The sequence below is a fragment of the Thalassophryne amazonica genome, chromosome 18 (assembly GCF_902500255.1).
Source record: "Thalassophryne amazonica chromosome 18, fThaAma1.1, whole genome shotgun sequence".
NCBI classification, from domain to species: domain Eukaryota; kingdom Metazoa; phylum Chordata; class Actinopteri; order Batrachoidiformes; family Batrachoididae; genus Thalassophryne; species Thalassophryne amazonica.
In genome coordinates this window covers 57,399,265-57,419,661 of record NC_047120.1, presented here as the reverse complement: position 1 = coordinate 57,419,661, position 20,397 = coordinate 57,399,265, and the positions used below count along the sequence as shown (strand labels likewise).

The window sequence follows — 20,397 nt, the reverse complement described above, 5'->3', positions numbered from 1 at the left end:
GGGAACCCCTTTCCGTCATTTAGTGACATGTCAGAAAGTATGGTTGTAGTTATGGGCCTACCTCTAGAAACTGTGCAGAACAGGTTGATTAGAGGGTTCAGGATTTGGGCTACCAATAGAAAGACCTGGGCCTGTATGCATGAAGAAGACTAAGGCTAAAAATAGCTCTTAGTGACATTATTCTAAGAAAAATCTTAGAGTTTCTCGAATTCTTAGACATTTCTTAGAATTTTCCCTTGGTAAGATGAAAGTTGTCTGCAAAGCACCTTAGACCTTAAGAGAGCTCCTAAGGTGCCAAACTTGTAAGAGTAGTAAGGAGGACTTTTAAGAAGCCTAAGAGTGTCTTAAGCAGACAAGCTGGTGGAAAAGACAGAGAGGAAGCAGAGACGTTCTCCATATGTAGGATGACAGTGAGTCAATAACACACTACCAGCTTGATCTACTCATTATTTTATGTTAATTTACTCTCTTAATGTATTTATAAATTGTTTAGGTTGCTATTATATTCACACAGTAATAATAAAAAGAATGCTAATACTAATATTAGTATTATTGATATTATTTTATTTTATGATTACTTCTAGTTTGTGATTGGATTTTTAAGTGAACCACAATGAAAATAAGCGTTTTCGCTTTCTTGTGCGATGCATGTAATTTTAACATATTTACAATTATATTATGTACTTACATTGAACTTATTAATAAACTCACACTTTTAATATGTAGATAATCAGCATGTGAATGAGATACATTCAAACATCTTCAAGCTGTGTAACAATTCATTTTGTGGTGAACTGCGTGTTGTTTGGCACTCTGTCACTAGGAGGCGCTCTTATTTTTCGGATAAAACAGCACATACGGTGAAGGGGAGGCATCAAGCACGATACACTTTTCACTTATGGTGACAACATGGTGACACTTAAGTCACTAAACTAACTGAACTACAAAAACACAATAAATCAACAACACTAACAACATTTTTAAACTAACAACAACCACAATAACAACATTTAAAACCCTAAAACCCAGAACTCCCCTAATGCATTGCAGCACAAGAATTTACAGGTTTATCAACCGGCCCGGCGATCGCTCCAGTTTAATTTTGCTGATTATCATCATCATGGCATTAAATTTTTTTCACGATTACACATTTTCACGATTCCGCATTTCTTAATGCAGTTATATGACTGGTCGATTTTACTGTTCATTCATATGTAGGAGCGCAGAGTGCATTTTTTTTTAAATTTCCCCTTCCCTTTCTGTGACAACCAATCAAAGCTCTTACAGGACCACGTCATACCTAGCAATGGGGTCAACCCCGCCTCCTCACTAAGATAGGAGTTTCTGTCAACTCCTTGTCAGAATTGCTCTCAGACACCTCTTCGTTCTCTCTTAGGCTGGGAGTCCTTGCCAGGATATTTTAGGCTAAGTTAGGAGCTCTTTGAGAGGACTTTGATATGCACCGAGCATACGGACCCTGGATTTGATTTCCGGTCATGTCCTCGGAAAAGGTACTTTATTTGCATTGTCCCAGTGTACCCAGGTACAAATGAGTACCAGCCTTGATTTGCGAAGTAATCTGCGATGGACTGGTGTCACGTCCAGGGGTTGATGTGGACTCCCATCCACTTCATGCAACAGTGTCCAGAGTTAAGCACCAGCACCAATGGACCTCAGGACCTATATAGGACTACTTCTTCTTCTTTAGGTCTAGTGCCTTCTTGCATTTCATAGAAGAAAAAAAAAGCTAAAGCCAAAGCTTCCAGAGCATTTAGATGGCTACAAGTCTGCTTCTTCCTTGGGAGATATTTCAAAAACATTCATTCCAAAAAGCTTGGGACCATATACACAAAACTGAGAAAGGACTACCCTAGACTTAACAGACTTTTGTACGAAAGGTCCAGCTGAACCTCAGGATCACAACTAAGGAACATATGGAGTTGAAGACATCAGACATAAACATGATGTTATCCATCTTTATGTGAGTGCTTCATCAAATGGCAGTATTATAAAATCTATGTAAAAAAAATTTCCTACAGCTGATTCTCTTTCATCCTAAACAAAGTCTGATCAGCTCATGCACAGTGCAGGGCTACAAATGGTGGAAATATGAGGCGTCTACACTGTAATATTTTGACTTATTTTGACTGATATTATGACCTAATGTGCATATGCGTCCCCAAAATGCTAAATTTTTAACAGCTACCATGTATTGCTGTTGAGCTAATGTGTTCACAGACGCATGCAATAATTACAAGAGAAGTGTTTTCTTACAGTGCGCCTTGGTTGCAGAGCAGCTTTCCAATTGAGATAAGCCAGTCGGACTCTGTGAGCTTGATTAAGTCTAGTTTAAAGACTCGTTTGTTTTCTTTATCATTTAATTGATCTGATTTTAAATGTTTTTCCATTTTGCAACACTGTTCTTTAATTTTTTATGTCTGGTCACCTTATTAGACCCGATCCACTGATTTGGACCTTGACCTTGGGGTGTCTTGCATGTTGTTTCTTCTTGACACTGCCTTTTGCACAGCAACTCCTACCATGAAACCGTTTTATGAAAATTGTTTTAAATATTGTAAAGGGATCCAACCCCAAATCCACCCTTGACGTATTTACGCAAAAAATAAGACATTTTTCTTGCTTGTTTGTTGGATACCAAAGCTTATTAGGTTAATTTGGCATACTTGCCCCTTTTTAGCACCATCTAGACCTTCTTTCCCTTTAATCAAATTTGAATAACTATCAAGGTGGTGGCATCAATCCAAACATAAAGCATCAGAAAGTCCTTTAGAAATTTAAGAGTGACTTTTACAGATGGTTAGTCTGAGACTGGTCAATGAAACTCTTAGAAAACAAGAAATTTGACAGCCCACAATAAGTCGACTTACCAGGTGCTCACCGGACACCTTACGAATGCCAACCATCCTTACTGCATCCGGCGGCACAGGCTGGTTATTGAGCGCGGCGTCCATGAATGCACAAGGGCTAGGCGGAGGAGTCTCATAGTTTTTGGACGCCACAGAATCATGTGTCTCCAGGAGGGACTGCGAGCAGAACAACAGGAAATGCTGATTACAATGATGATGGTAATAGAATTACACCACAGTGATAAATCGTGCAGTCGTGCTCTGGTGTGTGTAGCGCTAACAGTCAGACACTGCAAAGGTTGACCACAGCTCCAAATCAAATAAATCCATGCTAGCAGACGTGCACCGGTAAGCACAAGCAGCATTTTGACAAATGATGAAAGCCAAAGGTTGGCAGACGATCTGTTACCGCTGCAGTGTGTTGTGCAGTGTTGACCTGAGCTCTTCGAACCTGGAAATGGGGCTCCTTGAGGATGCGGATGAGCTCGTCAGCTGCCTGGCTCCTGTGTGTGAGGGGACTGAGCTCTTTGAGAATGTCCTGAACCAGCTCCACGTTGTTTGCCCTCACAGCCTCAAGCTTGGGTTCCTCAAAGTGCTCATGAGCCTGAGTTTTGATTAAACCAGCAACAACAACAAGCAAGAGTCATCAGGAGATGTCATGTCACCTTGTCCCCACAAATCAATAATACAAAGTGTCAGGGATCACCAAAGTACACCCTTTTGGTAAACGTGAATTAAACTGGTCAACTGGGTCTTGAGATATTGCGCTAACAAGGGTGGCAATGACAATATTTTGAAGATCTTCCTGTGACCTTGAAATTGACCCTAACGTCATGGTAGTCGACTGGTGTCAGGGATCACCAAAGTACACCCTTTTGGTAAATATGAATTAAACTGTCAACTGGGTCTTGTAAATATTGCACTAACAAGTGTGGCAATGACAATATTCTGAATATCTTCCTGTGACCTTGAAATTGACCCTAAGGTCACCATAATTGACTGGTGCCAGGGGATCACCCAAGTACACCCTTATGCTAAATATGAATTAAACTGGTCAACTGGGTCTTGAGATATTGCGCTAACAAGGGTGGCAATGACAATATTTTGAAGATCTTCCTGTGACCTTGAAATTGACCCTAACGTCATGGTAGTCGACTGGTGTCAGGGATCACCAAAGTACACCCTTTTGGTAAATATGAATTAAACTGTCAACTGGGTCTGGTAAATATTGCACTAACAAGTGTGGCAATGACAATATTCTGAATATCTTCCTGTGACCTTGAAATTGACCCTAAGGTCACCATAATTGACTGGTGTCAGGGGATCACCCAAGTACACCCTTATGCTAAATATGAATTAAACTGGTCAACTGGGTCTTGAGATATTGCGCTAACAAGGGTGGCAATGACAATATTTTGAAGATCTTCCTGTGACCTTGAAATTGACCCTAACGTCATGGTAGTCGACTGGTGTCAGGGATCACCAAAGTACACCCTTTTGGTAAATATGAATTAAACTGTCAACTGGGTCTTGAGATATTGCGCTAACAAGGGTGGCAATGACAATATTTTGAAGATCTTTATGTGACCTTGAAATTGACCCTAAGGTCATGGTAACCGACTAATCACCCAAGCATACCCTTAAGCCCCTTTCACACCAGCCCTGCGTAGAGTTGCATTGTGCTGTGTATTTATTATGCAGGAATGGCTGCGTATGTTGCGCACAGGGGGGAAGCAATGGCCCACCTTCTTCTGTGGTTTTGTCCTGCCTCTTCTTCTTGTGTCATTTTGAAGCTTCATTGCTCAGCAAAGTCCACCAGGATAAATAAAATCTAGCAAAGCAGGTATGTACTGATCAAAAACCTAAAAGGATTTTTCACCGGACTGGTGTAGGGTAGCGTAAAGTTGCAGAGGCTTGGTGTACAGTAGTGTAGTGTTACGTAGACTTGCATACAGTAGCAGAGTGTTGCACAGACTTGCGTACAGCCCTGCGTCCAGTGCTCTATGCTGAATATCCACGAAAAAATTAAACATGTTGATAAGATTTCATCAATATCAATGCCATTATCGATTCCGCTAAATTAAACGTTTAATTTTTTGTTGTTGTTGTTGTTTAATTTCGCGGATGTCTTTGTGTTCCTCAGCGTATTGCCACATAGGGTTAAATAAGCTTGGCGTAGTCGGTATGCCGCATTAGGCAACTCTACATTAGCCTGGTGTGAAAGGGGCTTCATGCTAAATATAAATGAGATTGGTTCAGTGGTTCTTGAGATACCGTGCTAACAAGTGAAAACAGACAGACGGACCTGCTGATCGCTATATCCGCCGTATTTCATACCAGGGGGATAAAAAGCCGCTAAGAAGTTGACTTCTCCAACTTTAGCGACTATCATTTCCCGATACGATACTCGTTTACTAGCATTATCTGCCTTCTTCAATATGCTGTGCACATTCTGTTTTCTAATTAGCACGCACACACACACACACACACACACACACACACACACACACACACAAATTCTCATTAAGAGCCCTTATAAGCCCTTAAATTAAAAAATAAGAGTCAAGTTGAGGAAAATGCACTGTAAGCTGTTATGTGTCGCCACAGTTTTATCAGATGACACTTCTGCATCACATAAGTCACCACCAAAAGCCTACCTCCAAAAATCTGTTATTCTGTCTTAAAATCACCATTAGATCTATATTCAATAACCAAGTTCACAATCATGTAAAATCCAGCAAAGAATTGGATGATGTGAAGAAACTCAGAGGTCAGATTTGATCCGGAAATGCTAGAGCTGTTTTGTTTTTTGTTTTTTTTGGGGGGGATTCCCCTCACCAACATGTAGGTTTGAAAATATTTCAACAGTTCTTTTAGTCAGACAGGAAAGATTGTTTTACCTGCTTTACATGTTTCGGCTACTTCCTGTAGCCTTCCTGAGAAGCGTCACAAGATGGAGAAGTGACGTGTTATAGGCTGCTACTTCTTGATTCGGGATGAATCGGGATGAGGGGGCCTCCACCCTATCACATACGTGGGATGCCGTCCTGGAGAAGACGTCAGACAGTAGGGGGCGTAAGTTCCCCCTGCTGTCTGGCCAAATCAAGAAGTAGCAGCCTATAAGACACGTCACTTCTCCATCAGGAAGTAGCCGAAACATGTAAAGCAGGTAAAACAATCTTTTCTGTCTGACTAAAAGAACTGTTGAAATAGTTAACTTAAGAAGACAGTATGAAAATTCACAAATGAAGATGTAGGTTTGAAAGCAAGAAGAAGGACTTCAACATCTGTTGAAAGTTTTTTTTGTGAAATTTTGGTATGCTAGTGGAAATAGCGGAGCCAGAAATAACTTTGGGTGACTTTAGAGAGTAGATCGTGAATTTGAAGGACTTTTTTTTTAAGAAATAGAGATTCAAGGACAATCTGGTAACCTGAGCTTTTATGATGAATGTGATGGTCAATACTTTACAACCAAATGCTACCCAAGTTAGTGACCAAATAGTGTCTAGTAGTCATGTAATAAAAACAAACATGCCCTGAGCTGAAAATCATATAATTGGACATTTGTATTATGGCTACTTTTTGGACAACAGCAAAAAAGTGGAAAAGCAACCTCAAGCTATAATCGCCTAACAGTTAGTATTTGTCTATGTTTAGATCTGAAAAGTAAGAGTCTTCTACCCACAACCTTGGCCTCAAAGCTTTTTGTCTCAATGTGAATGCTTGGCGCCACAGACCCGCTGGAGTCACGTGTCATAGACCAGTTTCTTCTGGTGTAATGGTGACTGGCAATCCATCTACGTAGTTACCAGTAACCTGGATGTTCTAAGATTTACACAGTCTTATTCGTAATAACTGACAGAGTAGCAACTTTATTAGACCTTTTATGATAGCACTTCCAAAATAAATTGTAATGATGCATGTTTTGTTGTCAGGAACTGTCGGTGGCACAATTCTGAAGGTTTGATAGTGAAGAATAACTCAGGGATTATCCTCTCATTTCATACCAAGCTTGGCTTGGAAGCTACAGCCTGTCTGACGATTTGACCATCTGTTGCATTTAGTCTTGTTTCCTTACGTAACTGGAATTGTTGACGATATCGCCAATGCAAGGTCTAAATGAAGTCCACTTTGACACATAAGCAGTCAAAAGTTAGTATAAGGTGCTACAACTACTCAGAAGTGCTAAATCTTGAAGTAAACAAAGCAATTTTCTGGTTACCTGAGGCCATCAAATATGGCCATCAAATATTGTGAAGGCTTTTTGTCCGTCTGTCCGTCTGTCTGTGCTCAGCATAAGTCCAGTCCTATTACTGCCAGGGTCTTCAACTTCACAGCATTCATGGGACACAGACCTTCAGAAGTTCAAAGATGGCTAACCTCAATGTATTTTAAGAGGCATTTTATGAGGTTAAAAAGTCACATTCTGCTCTAATTTTTATATGGTTATTATCTCGCGGACGTTAGTGTGATGATCTTGTGGATGTCAGTGTGATAATGTCACGTCCTAACTTCACTTTGTTTCTGGCTATAAATAGCACCTTTCTCATATATTATATAAAAGCTAGCGAGAAATAAACACTTCCAAAACTGAAAACGCTGTTTTTGTAACCTGACAACACCTCTGGAAAGCTTTACAAAACATTTAGCGGACGTTAGTGTGGTGACATCACAGGATGGTAGCTAGCTACAAACTCCATTTTGTTTATGTATAAATATAACCTTTTTGTCATATATTATGTAAACGCTAGCAAGAAATAAACACGTCTAAAACTGAAATCGCTGTTTTTGGAACCTAATAACACCTCTGGAGTGATTTATAAGACATTTAGCGAACATTAGCATGCACGCTAATGACTGCTAACTCCATGGTAACTTCCTATGGAGTTACACTTGTCTCATTAATACCTGCAAATGCACAGAGGGTGATTTACAAATATTCCTTGATTTGCACAACTTCCACTTTTGTCTAAAGCGCATGTAAACGCACATGCTAAGCCTCCTGCAGACGCCGTTAAAAGGTTAACATTGTTTTTGATTGAGTTATTGAGACAGGGGCTTTACTGAACATGTACAAATTGTAGGTAAGACAATAGGATCCTAATGAACAACTGCAATTTATAAAGAACACACTGCTCATATGGCAGAGGGTATTTTAGCATAGCGTTATATTTTTGTGAGATGCTAAGGCTGATTGAGATGTTTTCAACATGTTTTCACTGCAAGCTGTCAAATAGTGATGCTTTGTTGGTACCCTTTGGCTCAGAAACAGCATTTTGATGGAATAAAAAGTGGTGTTCTAAGTGTTTGACAGACATTTTCATTACATAATGGTTGATTTAGGTTTACTTGTAGTCACAACAAAGGTAAGAGCACAGCTCAAGGCAATGATGAAAACATTGTCTCCCTGTCCGTCACATCCTGATGCGAAGGCTTTGCTGAACTTTAAAGGTTAAGAAGGAATTCATGTCCCACTGAGTGGTTCGAGCACCTCGCTGAATTACAATGAAAGGTCTTCTGGGTTCGGCGGGACTGTTTTGTTTCAGTAACAGAGCTTTAAAACAAACAAACCAAAAGTACAACAACCTGAAACCAGCTCCTGCTGAGAACACGCTGCCTGCACTCATGAACCTTGACTGAAAGATCAACATTCAGAAAACAAAACTCAGCTCAAGTCTTTTGCCCTGCAGGTTTCTCTGCGTGCTTTGAAACATCAATATTTCAGGGAACATTAATTTTTTACTTTCTACTCTGCTACCCAGGACAAAGGTGTTGTTGGTTATTGAATGTTGCTTGCACTCCTCTAATCCCAGGTCAAAACAAAATACTTTAAACCTTCTGATATATTTCTTATCATATCATATTCTGGACATGATTTTATTTCTCTCCCATTACAGCACATTATTAAGGGCAATTTCTTGGCAATACTTTAAATTAATTTTCACAAAAAACTTGGCAAAAAGATTTGTCCTGGCATGGAGTAGATCCCATAAAGGTTTTTGCATGATAGTATGATAAGGAGACAGAAAGTTTTGAAAGCATGCTCAAGCATTTTATTTATTTATTTATTGCAAATTATGCAGAAAAAATTGCTCTACCATAGAATGCATAAAATTAAGCAGTGTTACTGATACAGCTAGAGAGAAAGAACCACAATTTCTAAATAGAATTTTTTTTCCAGTAACACAAATTAGCTGTTATTGTGTTTCTATTGCAATACAATCAATACAATATGTACCAGTCAAAAGTACATTAAAATATAACACAATACTAAAATAAGCTTGGCCGTATGAGCATTGTCTTTTTTATAATTTGCAGTTGTTTAATTGGTATCCCATTGTAAAGTGTGTCTGTATATATATATATATATATATATATATATATATATATATATATATATATAAATATATATATATATATATATATAAAATTATACAAATGTTTACATTAATTATTAAGATCCTATTGTCTTACAATTTGTACATGTTCAATAAAGCCCCTCTATAGTATCAATAAGTCAATCAATCATAAACAATATTTACGTTTATGAGTTTTAAACAAGAGCGGAAGTTAGATGTCAGCGGACGTTAGCATCCGCAAAATGTCTTCTAAATCACTTCAGAGGCGTTATCACGTTACAAAAACAGCATGTTCAGTTTTATAAGCGTTCACTTTTTGCTAGCTTTTACATAATATATAAAAAACATTATATTTAAACACAAAGGAAGAGGTTAGCAGCTAGCTAGACTAGGAAGTGACATCACCACGCATGATAGTATGATAAGGAGACAGGAAGTTTTGAAAGCATGCTCAAGCATTTTTTTATTTTTTTATTATTTTTTTGCAAATTATGCAGAAAAAAACTGCTCTACCATAGAATGCACAAAATTAAGCAGTGTTACTGATACAGCTAGAGAGAAAGAACCACAATTTCTAAATAGAATTTTATTTCCGGTAACACAAATTAGCTGTTATTGTGTTTCTATTGCAATACAATCAATACAATATAAACCAGTCAAAAGTACATTAAAATATAACACAATGCTAAAATACCCTTGACCGTATGAGCATTGCCTTTTGTATAATTTGCAGTTGTTTAATTGGTATCCCAATGTAAAGTGTGTATATATATATATATATATATATATATATATATACACACGAGGTCTGTTAGAAAAGTATCCAACCTTATTATTTTTTTCAAAAACCATATGGATTTGAATCACGTGTGATTGTGTCAGACAAGCTTGAACCCTCGTGCGCATGCTGAATTTTTCCACGCCTGTTGGTTGCGTCATTCGCCTGTGTGCAGGCTTTGAGTGAGGAGTGGTCCAGCCCCCTCGGCGGATTTTCATTGTCAGGAAATGGCGGAATGATTTGGGCTTTTTTTCCATCAGAATTTCTTCAGAAACTGTTAGAGACTGGCAGCTGGAAACCATTACAAAAATTTATCTGGCTTTCGGTGAAAATGTTATGGGCTTGGTAGAGAATAAGGAGTGTTACTGTCGCTTTAAGGACGCCCCCCAGCGGCTGTGGGGCACGCCGTGCTCCGAAGCCGTCATCGACAGGCTGAATGACCATTTCATTTCTAAATGGATGGCTGTCTGGATCCGTGACCATCGTGTGCCATTTCTCTGGTTATCACAAGAGCTGGACATCAACCATTTTTTGGCAGATTTCACTTTTAACAAGAGATTTTGTCATGGAAAGCCGAGCGGAGGCTTCGCGTGTCACGATGGATTCGCTACTGGAGCGAGACAAAACCACCTCCGTTTTGGTCTCACAGGACGGCTTTGAGGTGGCGTTCAGACAGCTGTCGGTGGTTTTTCCATCGAGTGATTATCCGAGAAATTGTGGATGTGCCTGGACATGCCAAAACATGTCCCGTGAGGCTTCATCACAGTGTTGCTTTGCGCCATGCGGCACCGCCGCGACGCACGGAATTCCTCCGCACGTCTGTCTCAATGTGCTGAAAAAGTGCTGATGTCCACGTCTTTTCACAATTCCTGTGCTAGTCAGACGACGTCCTGGATAAAACACAGCGTCCAGTTTGGAAATGAACGGCACATTCCCCTGTTACAGGAGTTTTTGTCATGGAAAGAGGAGTGGAGGCTTAGCGCGTCGCGGCGGTGTCGCATGGCGCAAAGCAACGCCGTGAAGGGAAGGATCTCTGCTGAGTTTCTTTAAGAACACATTTACTGAACTTCACTCAGGCGGTGCATTTTAATTCACTTGTGTATTTCCATTGTCTATACAATGGCAATAAATGGTACTCTATTCTCACACTGGGAGTACACACGAACAGTTTGGCTGCACAAGTCAGACAGATACAGACGGTTTCAGAAAAATACCTGTGCACTGACGTAGCTTGAAATTTGTTGGTTCTATTTAAGCAGACAGTGTTCCAAGTGAGGCACACTACATGCTTAAGGACTTTCGCTGCCCTGTTTAGCATTATACAGCATGACTGCAGGTGGGTGTTGCTTGAGACCAATTAAGACCAATTACTCTGCCAAGTGCTGAAATTTGTGGCTTTAAGATGTAATTACAACATGCAGCTGATCGTCGTTCTCATCCTAATCACATGCTCAGGCACTGTTCTCTGGGGGGGGGGAGCATGTTGTATTTTTAAGGGCCGCTTCACAGATAGTACAAATAAATAGGAATCAGGGCAAATCACGGCGAAACAGCCCAAATGAGCAAGCCACGAAAACATTGAGCTGACGTTGGGAGGGACACGTGGTCGGGCAGAACCGTCACAGCGGGAACACAATGCAAGCAGCTGGAGCATGTGGAATGACATCACGCAGCTGCTGTAGCAAAAACTAAAACTAAAAAATACATGCCACACGCGGGATTTGAACATGCAATTTATAAAAGCTCAGATTAACAGACAGAAATTTTACCACTGTGCTACAATCACTGTGTTATAACAGGAGGGTAAATGCCTGAAATCAACAGAGTTAAATGTATTAATAAAAATAAAATCACACTCCATAATAAACGCCATAGTTTATTAAATCCCTCTTATCAAGCGGACTATACAAGTAATTCGTCTGTTCCTCTGTAGATGACCCATAGTCACAGACGTACAGTCATGAAATGACATGAATGAAGCAGTGTGCTCTTATGTCCACATCTGCTGGCCCGGTGTGCCCAGCTGGCCCCGCGCGCGTGTCCAGCTCAACATGTGTGTCCTGTAGACAGCGCGCTGCAAGACAGGCACCGTGTCATGTGGAACAGTGCTCACGTGGATGAAGTGACATTCAGATTGCCCACTGCGTGTTATGATCTGACGGTCCGTTTCACCTGGGCAGCCTGTCAATGTGTGTGCCATGCGCTCACTCGCTGCAGCGATATATGTTTTCATGTATGTCCACGTGAGGACAGCAAGCAGACACACGCACCATCACAATGGACAGTTGTTAGGTCATATCCTTCAACTCAAAACACGGTACGCGTTCCCCATCTGGGACGTCCAGAACCCGAGATCTCAACAGCTGCTGCTGTCGGTGGCCGCGCCCCCTGTCCGTCCAGTGCACACACCGTGTCACTCTGTTTTTGTGTTATATCAGCGGTTCATGCAAGTGTGCATGACAGTACATAAAATACGAGGGTAGGCTGAAAAGTTCTAAGGCTCCCCATGAAGGAGTAATGCATTAACTGCATTATAGTGAGCCTTAGAACTTTTCAGCCTACCCTCGTATGTGTTCTCTCAGCAACAAACATGCATGTTGTTATTTTGTGGATGTTGAATATGTGTCTTTAATTCTTATTTTGGTCTAATTTGTATTTTGGTCTAGTGTTTATTAAATGTGTTGGTCATGATTTTAAAAACATAACTGGACATCACAATACATGCACCGTTTGTTAGTAGTTTGTTCCTCATAAGCGGTATTCCACGACCACTGTTAAATCAGCAAATTACAATCATCAGTTATAACTTCTTAATGAAATGGCGGAGAACATGTAGAAGTGATGAATTAAGATTTCATTGTGTTAACTCAACATTTTAAGGGTAATATGATTTCTGTCATGATGTTATTCAGGAAAACACATAGAAATGTTGAACGCTTGAATGATTTCTGTCATGATGTTATTCAGGAAAACACATAGAAATGTTGAACGCTTGACTTAAAATTTGTTGTTTATCTACAGTGTATGTTTCTTGTCCATTTTGAAGCTAAAAATAAAAAAATGGTCGCTTGGAATCCTATTTTTCCATACACTGGACCATTTGAACAAGTTAAAAACAATACTTCTCAAAAATGCCGGTAAACTTTTTATAAAGCTGCTTTTCATGAATTCTGTCTAGACTATCACGATGGAAGAATTCTTACCCGAGGCCATCAAATATTGCCATTGGATACTGCAAAGGCTTTTCGTGCGTCCATCCATCTGTCTGTCTGTGTTCAGCATAAGTCCAGTCCTTTTACTGTCAGACTCTTGAAATTCACAGGAAACATTCTTGGACACAAAACTTGGACAAGTTCAAAGATGGCTATCCTTGATGTATTTTAAGAGGTTAAAAAGTCACATTCTGTTTCAATCTGATCCGTTTTGTTTTTGAGTGATGCAGGTGACAATCAGAGTAGAGCTGGTCTCTTCAAAAATGCTTCGTTTTGTGTGTTTATGTACAAGTTTCTCATATATTATGTAAAATCTAATGAGAAATAAACAGTTCTAAAACTGAAAATACTGTTTTTGGAACCTAATAACACCTCTGAACTTATTTATAAGACATTTTACTGAGGTTAGCATGGTGACGTCACTTCATGGTGTAGCCACTTGCTAACAGCTTTGTTTCTGGTATATTATGTAAAAGCTAGCAAGAAATAAACACTAAAACATAAAATGCTGTTTTTGTAACTTGATAACACCTCTGGAGTCATTTACAAGATATTTTGTGAATGTTAGCTTGCACGTTAACTTTGGCTAACTCAAAGCTAACTTCCTATGGAGTTAAATTTGTCTCATTAATAACTGCAAATGCACAGCGGGTGATCTACAAATATTCCTTGATTTACGCAACATGAACAAATGATGATTTGATATGAACATGTACAAATTGTACGTATGACAACAGGATCTTAATAATTAATTAAACAACTGCAAATTTTAAAGAATGCAATGCTCAAAAGGCCATGGGTATTTTAGCATTGCGTTATTTTATAAAATTATATCAGGGTTAGCTAACATGATAGCTGATGCCATAAGCTAGCATGAAGCGCATTGTGATGAATAGGCCACAATAGCTGGCTAGCTAGAGCAAATTAACAATTATATTAAGGAATTTGTGGCATTAACCACCAAGTTCTTACAGCTAAGCTGACTTTTATATCATTATTGTATTTTATGTTCCATGCTAGATTTGGGATACAATTTTTATGCTTGAGCGTTTTATTTATTTTTTTTTTTTTTGGAACTGAATGTCAAAGTAGCAGAAGACAAGAGAAATAATTAGTTGAGACTCAAAGTTTCTGCACAAGCTGTTTTTATTATTATTATTATTATTATTATTATTATTATTATTAAGAGAACCAGAATGAGTCATTTTGATATTCCAAAGCCCTTTGAGTCTCATTTACAGTTTGAACAATGAAAATTGAACTGCTCCAAAGGATATACAGGGTGTCTGAACAGAATGTCTAAAGGCAAGTGTCAGCTCATTAAGATGTCTTTAATGCCTCATGAGCCCCGACTGTTCTGTTAGATATCAAGCCAAGCAGTGACTCAAAGCCCAGACACGACTGATCATAATCTGGCACTACGGAAGCTCGCCAGCACGATAATCACTCCCGTTCTCAGTATCTTCTCACTGTGGCCTAATCACAGCTCAGATTCATTAAAGAACTGGGGATTGCACTGATTGCAACATTTTCTACTGAACACGGTGCAATCAGCAAAATTCATTCAAGTCATGCAGTGGTCATACAAACGCACAGCTTTGTATCCCTCCCTCGGTACGCTATAGTCCTCCATCTCTGCAGATTAAGTGACAGCTCGTTAAACTAGGAGTGGAAGGTAGCAGGAGAGGCTCGTGATGCAGTGCTCCCTGTGGATCGACCATTTCTCCTCAACAGCTCTGTTTCTAAATTGCACGGACTGTAAAGGTTTTTTTTTAACCACCAGGTCTGTCTGGGACTGTCTGAGGAATAACTCACAGAGGAGGACTGAGGCACCTAAAGGCCACAGATGCAATCCAACTGTTTAGTGGGTGCAACACAAACAACACTGATACACAATATTGTTTCCAGTGCATTTATATCCTCCCTTAGTTAACAAAAAAGCCAAGTGAAATTGCAAGAAGGTGGGACACGATGCAGTATATCCGGAAAGTATTCACAGCACTTCACTTTTTCCACATTTTGCTACGTCACGGCCTTATTCCAAAATGGAGTAAATTCTTTTTTTCCCTCAAAATTCTACTCACAACACCCCATAATGACAACATGAAAAAAAATTTCAATTTTACAAATGTATTAAAAAAACAACAACTGAGGAATCACGCATACATAAGTATTCACACCCTTTGCTCAATACTTTGTTGATGCACCTTTGGCAGCAATTACAGTCTCAAATTTTCTTGAATATGATGCCACAAGCTTGGTGCACCTATCTTTGGGTAGTTTTGTCCATTCCTCTTTGCAGCACCTCTCAAGCTCCATCAGGTTGGATGGGGAGCGTCGGTGCACAGCCACTGTCAGATCTCTCCAGAGATGTTCAACTGGATTCAGGTCTGGGCTCTGGCTGGACCACTCAGGGACATTCACAGAGTTGTCCTGAAGACACTCCTTTGATATCTCGGCTGTGTGTTTAGGGTCACTGTCCTGCTGAAAGATGAATCGTCGCCCCAGTCTGAGGTCAAGAGCGCTCTTGAGCAGGTTTTCATCCAGGATGTTATTTACCATCACTATATATGCAGACAGAGAGAAAAAAAAAAAGAAAAACATCCCCACAGCATGATGCTGCCACCACCATGCTTCACTGTAAGGATGGTGCATGGTTTCCTCCAAACATGATGTCTCGCATTCACGCCAAAGAGTTCAATTTTTGTCTCATCAGACCGGAGAATTTTGTTCCTCATGGTCTGAGAGTCCTTCCAGTGCCTTTTGGCAAACTCCAGGTGGGCTGCCATGTGCCTTTTACTAAGGAGTGGCTTCCGTCTGGTCACTCTACCATACAGGTCACCTCCCTGACTAAGGCCCTTCTCTCCCAATCGCTCAGTTTAGTTTAGACTCTAGGAAGAGCCCTGGTGGGTCTGAACTTTTTCCATTTACAGATGATGGAGGCCACTGTGCTCACTGGGACCTTTAAAGCAGCAGAAATATTTCTGTATCCTTCCCCAGATTTGAGCCTTGAGACAATCCTGTGTCAGAGGTCTACAGACAATTCCTCTGACTTCATGCTTTGTTTGTGCTCTGACATGCACTGTCAACTGTGGGACCTTATATGTAGACAGGTGTGTGTCTTTCCAAATCATGTCCAATCAACTGAATTTACCCCAGGTGGACTCCAGTTAAGATGTAGAAACATCTCAAGCATGATCAGTGGGAAAAAAGGATGCACCTGAGCTCCATTTTGATCTTCATGGCAAAGGTTGTGAATACTTATGTGCGTGTGATTTCTTAGTTTGTTCATATATATATATATATATATATATATATATATATATATATATATATATAGATATATATATATATAGATAGATAGATAGATAGATAGATATATAGATATAGATATAGATATATATATAAGGCTGTAACATAAAAAAATGTAGAAAACGTGAAGTGCTGTGAATCGTTCCCAGTTGCACTGTAGGATGAAACTCTGAACAGCATGTCTGCCACAACTAAGTTCCTTCACTTGTCTGCTTTCACTTCAAAATGCTGAAATCTATAATAAATTCCTTTCCTTGTGAAAAGTCCTACTTTGGTAATTAGTTTCATATAAAAGAACATGAGTCACAAAAACCTGAGTAGCATCACACAAACTCGCATGTACATTTGATCGCGTGATTGACCCCCGATGTGGTAGTGGTACATCCCAACCGTACGACTGGTGACATACTTAGTTGATCAATCGTGCGTCACATCATGATGGACATTACTGAAGATGGGACCAGTCTAAGTGACCAGTGGCCAACTGATGAACTGATCGTGCGACTGAGCGTGCTCCTATATACTCCCGAGCCCACAGGTGCAACCATCCGTTCACCAGCTGTCATAGAGAAGAGTAGTTCGCAATGACATTTACACCAATCAAGGGTCACGGTACAAGATGGCCGTCTAATGCAGAGCAAATTATCAGCAATATTCTGCAAAAGATTTCTTCAATAGTGGAAAAATAGCACATGGTGCTGTCTATGGTGTTGATGGTGACCAGATCATTGATTCATAGAATACTGTCAGTGTTACTAAAATGTGCTATTACAAACTCGTATTTAATTAGTACAGTTCTCAAAATAACCGTGGAATGCTATAAAATTACAGCAGTTGTTGAGCTGATAGGACAACCAATCATGCCACAAGTCGGTAGAGATCACGGCAAGTGGTATTATCAATCACAAGGTCTTACTGTACCGCTGGTGGTGCCACCAATCATCCAGTGGCACTTGCAGTTACACGAAAATTGTGTCAGTTTGTTTTGTGATTATGCAAGCCTGGTTGTGCAATGGCCCAAGGCTGGTGGGAACAACCTTCTTGCGAGCTCCTACGAGCTCAAAATGTACAAATCCATCAAAAATGGATTTTGAACATGTTCAAAAATCACCCAAGATGGATTTTTCAGCCAGTGATCATCTGGCAGATCCTCAGATTTTAGGTTGTGGGCAACTAGTACCTGGTCATATCGTTGGTGTGACCAGCTCTTTAATGGAGAAATCTGGGATTTTTCAACGTGGACCTATTTTTAGATTTCACTCAGACAAAAACCCAATTAATTGGTGCAAACAACAGAAGAGCCCAGGTTCGCTTCCCATCTGGTTCTTTCAGCATGGAGTTTGCACGTTCCCCCTGTGTTTGCATGGGTTCCCTCCGCTCCAAGTGCTCCAGGTTTCTCGCACTTCTACATACATGCAGGTCAGGTGAATTTGTGATTCCAAATTGACCGTAGGTGTGAGTGAGAGTGTGAATGGGTTTCTGTCTAAACGTGTCAGTCCTGCAACAGGCTGGCGGCTTGTAGCTGCTGGGATAGGCTCTAGTCCTCCCACCCAATGAGCCGAACTGTATCTTTGGGGTATTTTTGACCAAAAACAACAACATAAACCCCTTTGCATCCACTTAAAAACATCCAGAAACGTGATCATTAGTGCAGAATACAGCCGCTTTCTCACCACTGGGCTCTCCATGATGCCTTTGAGGAAGATCAGGTCCAGATCGTTAGCAGTGGTCGAGCTCGTGCTGTCACTCAGAGTGTCCAGGGCCTGATGCATGGCTGCGGGGATACAAATACAGAACAATGCTTACATCACTCCACTCACTGCTCCGACTGCACACGCTGCATCTGAACGCGTCATCTCAGAGAGAAAGCGAGCGAGAGACTTTACAGTAGTTCACGAGAGGAGACAGGAGCTGCCTCAAATCCTTTCTGAGACAATTTCTCTCCTGTCAGTCACCCTCCAGTACAGTCTGTCAGACACAGATTTCTCCTACAACTTGCAAACCCTCCTGTCGCCCTCCCATGTGCAGTAACAAACAGAGCCAATGTGCCAAGAATGACGCAAATATGACATTCGTAACACGTCTTGCCTATGTGTAAACGCACCACTAGATTAAACATGGGAACTTTATAACTATGAAGAAAACAGGGTGTTTCAGCATGAGTCACTTTACATAAGGAGTGACAGCAACTGAAAGAAGGTCAATGAAAGTTTAACGATATGGTGGCAGGTAACATTAAGACAACAAAACCGGTATCTGTGTGGAATTTCGGTTTGTCAGTCAACCAGTGAATGATTGATGGCTCCAGTCCCCAGCAGGGAGGGTTTGGGTTTTTTTTGTCGTCTTTTAAAGGTGCATAAAGAGGAGCGATGAGGTAAGAGACACTTTGAGAATGATACCATATCTAATTTTGGTCCGCGATATTTTTACATCCAAACGTGCTGTAAATATGCGCGCGCAGACAGACACGTGCTGAAACAGAACATTTGCACACCAGCCAGACTGTTAAACAGGAACAAAAATAAAGACAGACATCCTCCTCTGTTTTTTTGTTTGTTTTTTTTTTGCTTTTACTGTGTTCAAATGATGGGACGCCACAGTGGGGGGGGGGGGGGGGGGGGGCGCGAGCAGCAGATAAAGGATCGTAATTGACCCCCCCTGAACGTTCTGATAAATTACACTGGTTCTTTTCCTCTAATGTCGGCTACGCGCCAACAGGAAAATTGCCAGGTTTGTGCCTGGCAGGCAGCGACAGTTCTTACAGGTGATGCATTTTCCTCTTTAAGTACCACAACACAATCCCGCTGCGACCGCCACATCGACATTTTAACAGATGGCGGCTCTGCTCAACTCACAGTTTACTTACTTTGTGCTTGATCAATCCGTTTGCTTCTTTACGTCTCTTTTTCTTCTTTCTCTTTTGTGCTTGCCTCATGTTTTCCTTTATTCCTTCTTCCTGCTTCCTTCTTTCAATTAACCTTTACTGCAATTGTTGTCTTTCTCTCCAGTTTTTTATTTTTCTTTCTTCTGTATTCTTTATCCACCTGCAGTGAGATTTTTTTTCTCAGTAGTGGTGGAATGTGAGTACTACAGAATTGTAAATCCTGCTAAATGTTGCCATTTCATTGTTTTTTTTATCCAGTATTGTCAGAATGTTTTTTCTCTTGTAGTGTCTAGAAGCTCTCCATCTCTTCCTCTATTCGCGCGCACCACTCCACGTATTTCAGAACATCATGTGACTCTTTCTGTGCATCATGTGACCTGTGACGGCAGAGAAAGTGTTTCCATTGCAGTTTTGTGAAATAACTTTTCAAATCACCTGAAAAAAGTCTCATACGAGCGCAACCTTTTCTGCGATATTAAGGTTTTTTTTAAATATACGCGTTTCTTTCTTTTCCTGACCTTCCTCACTCCTTTCTTTCTTTTTCCTCTCTTTTCCTGACTTTTGGCCTTCCCTCCTTCCTTCCTTTTCCTGACCTTTCCTACTCCTTCCTTCCTTTCTTCCTGATCTTTCCCACTCTTTTCTTCCTTCCTTCCTTTTTTCCTGACCTTCCTCATTCCTTTCCTTCTTTCTTTTTCTCATTCTTTCCTGACATTCCTCCTTCCTTCCTTTTCCTGACCTTTCTCACTCCTTCCTTCCTTCCTTTTTTCCTGACCTTCCTCATTCCTTTCTTTCTTTCTTTTCTCATTCTTTTCCTGACATTCCTTCCTTCCTTTTCCTGACCTTTCCCACTCCTTCCTTCCTTCCTTCTTTCCTGACCTTTCCCACTCCTTCCTTCCTTCCTTTTTTCCTGACCTTCCTCATTCCTTTCTTTCTTTTTCTCATTCTTTTCCTGACATTCCTCCTTCCTTCCTTTTCCTGACCTGCC

The 20,397-nt window shown here is 40.4% G+C and overlaps 1 protein-coding gene across 1 annotated transcript in view; it reads right to left on the bottom strand.

Moving 5' to 3' along the window:
* LOC117530999 (MAGUK p55 subfamily member 2-like) overlaps nucleotides 1-20,397 on the bottom strand; it is a 100,156-nt gene that overhangs the window by 59,081 nt on the left and 20,678 nt on the right. The window contains 3 exon segments of the mRNA XM_034193992.1: nucleotides 2,889-3,044; nucleotides 3,319-3,471; nucleotides 18,202-18,302. Coding sequence (XP_034049883.1) covers nucleotides 2,889-3,044; nucleotides 3,319-3,471; nucleotides 18,202-18,302 — 410 coding nt within the window.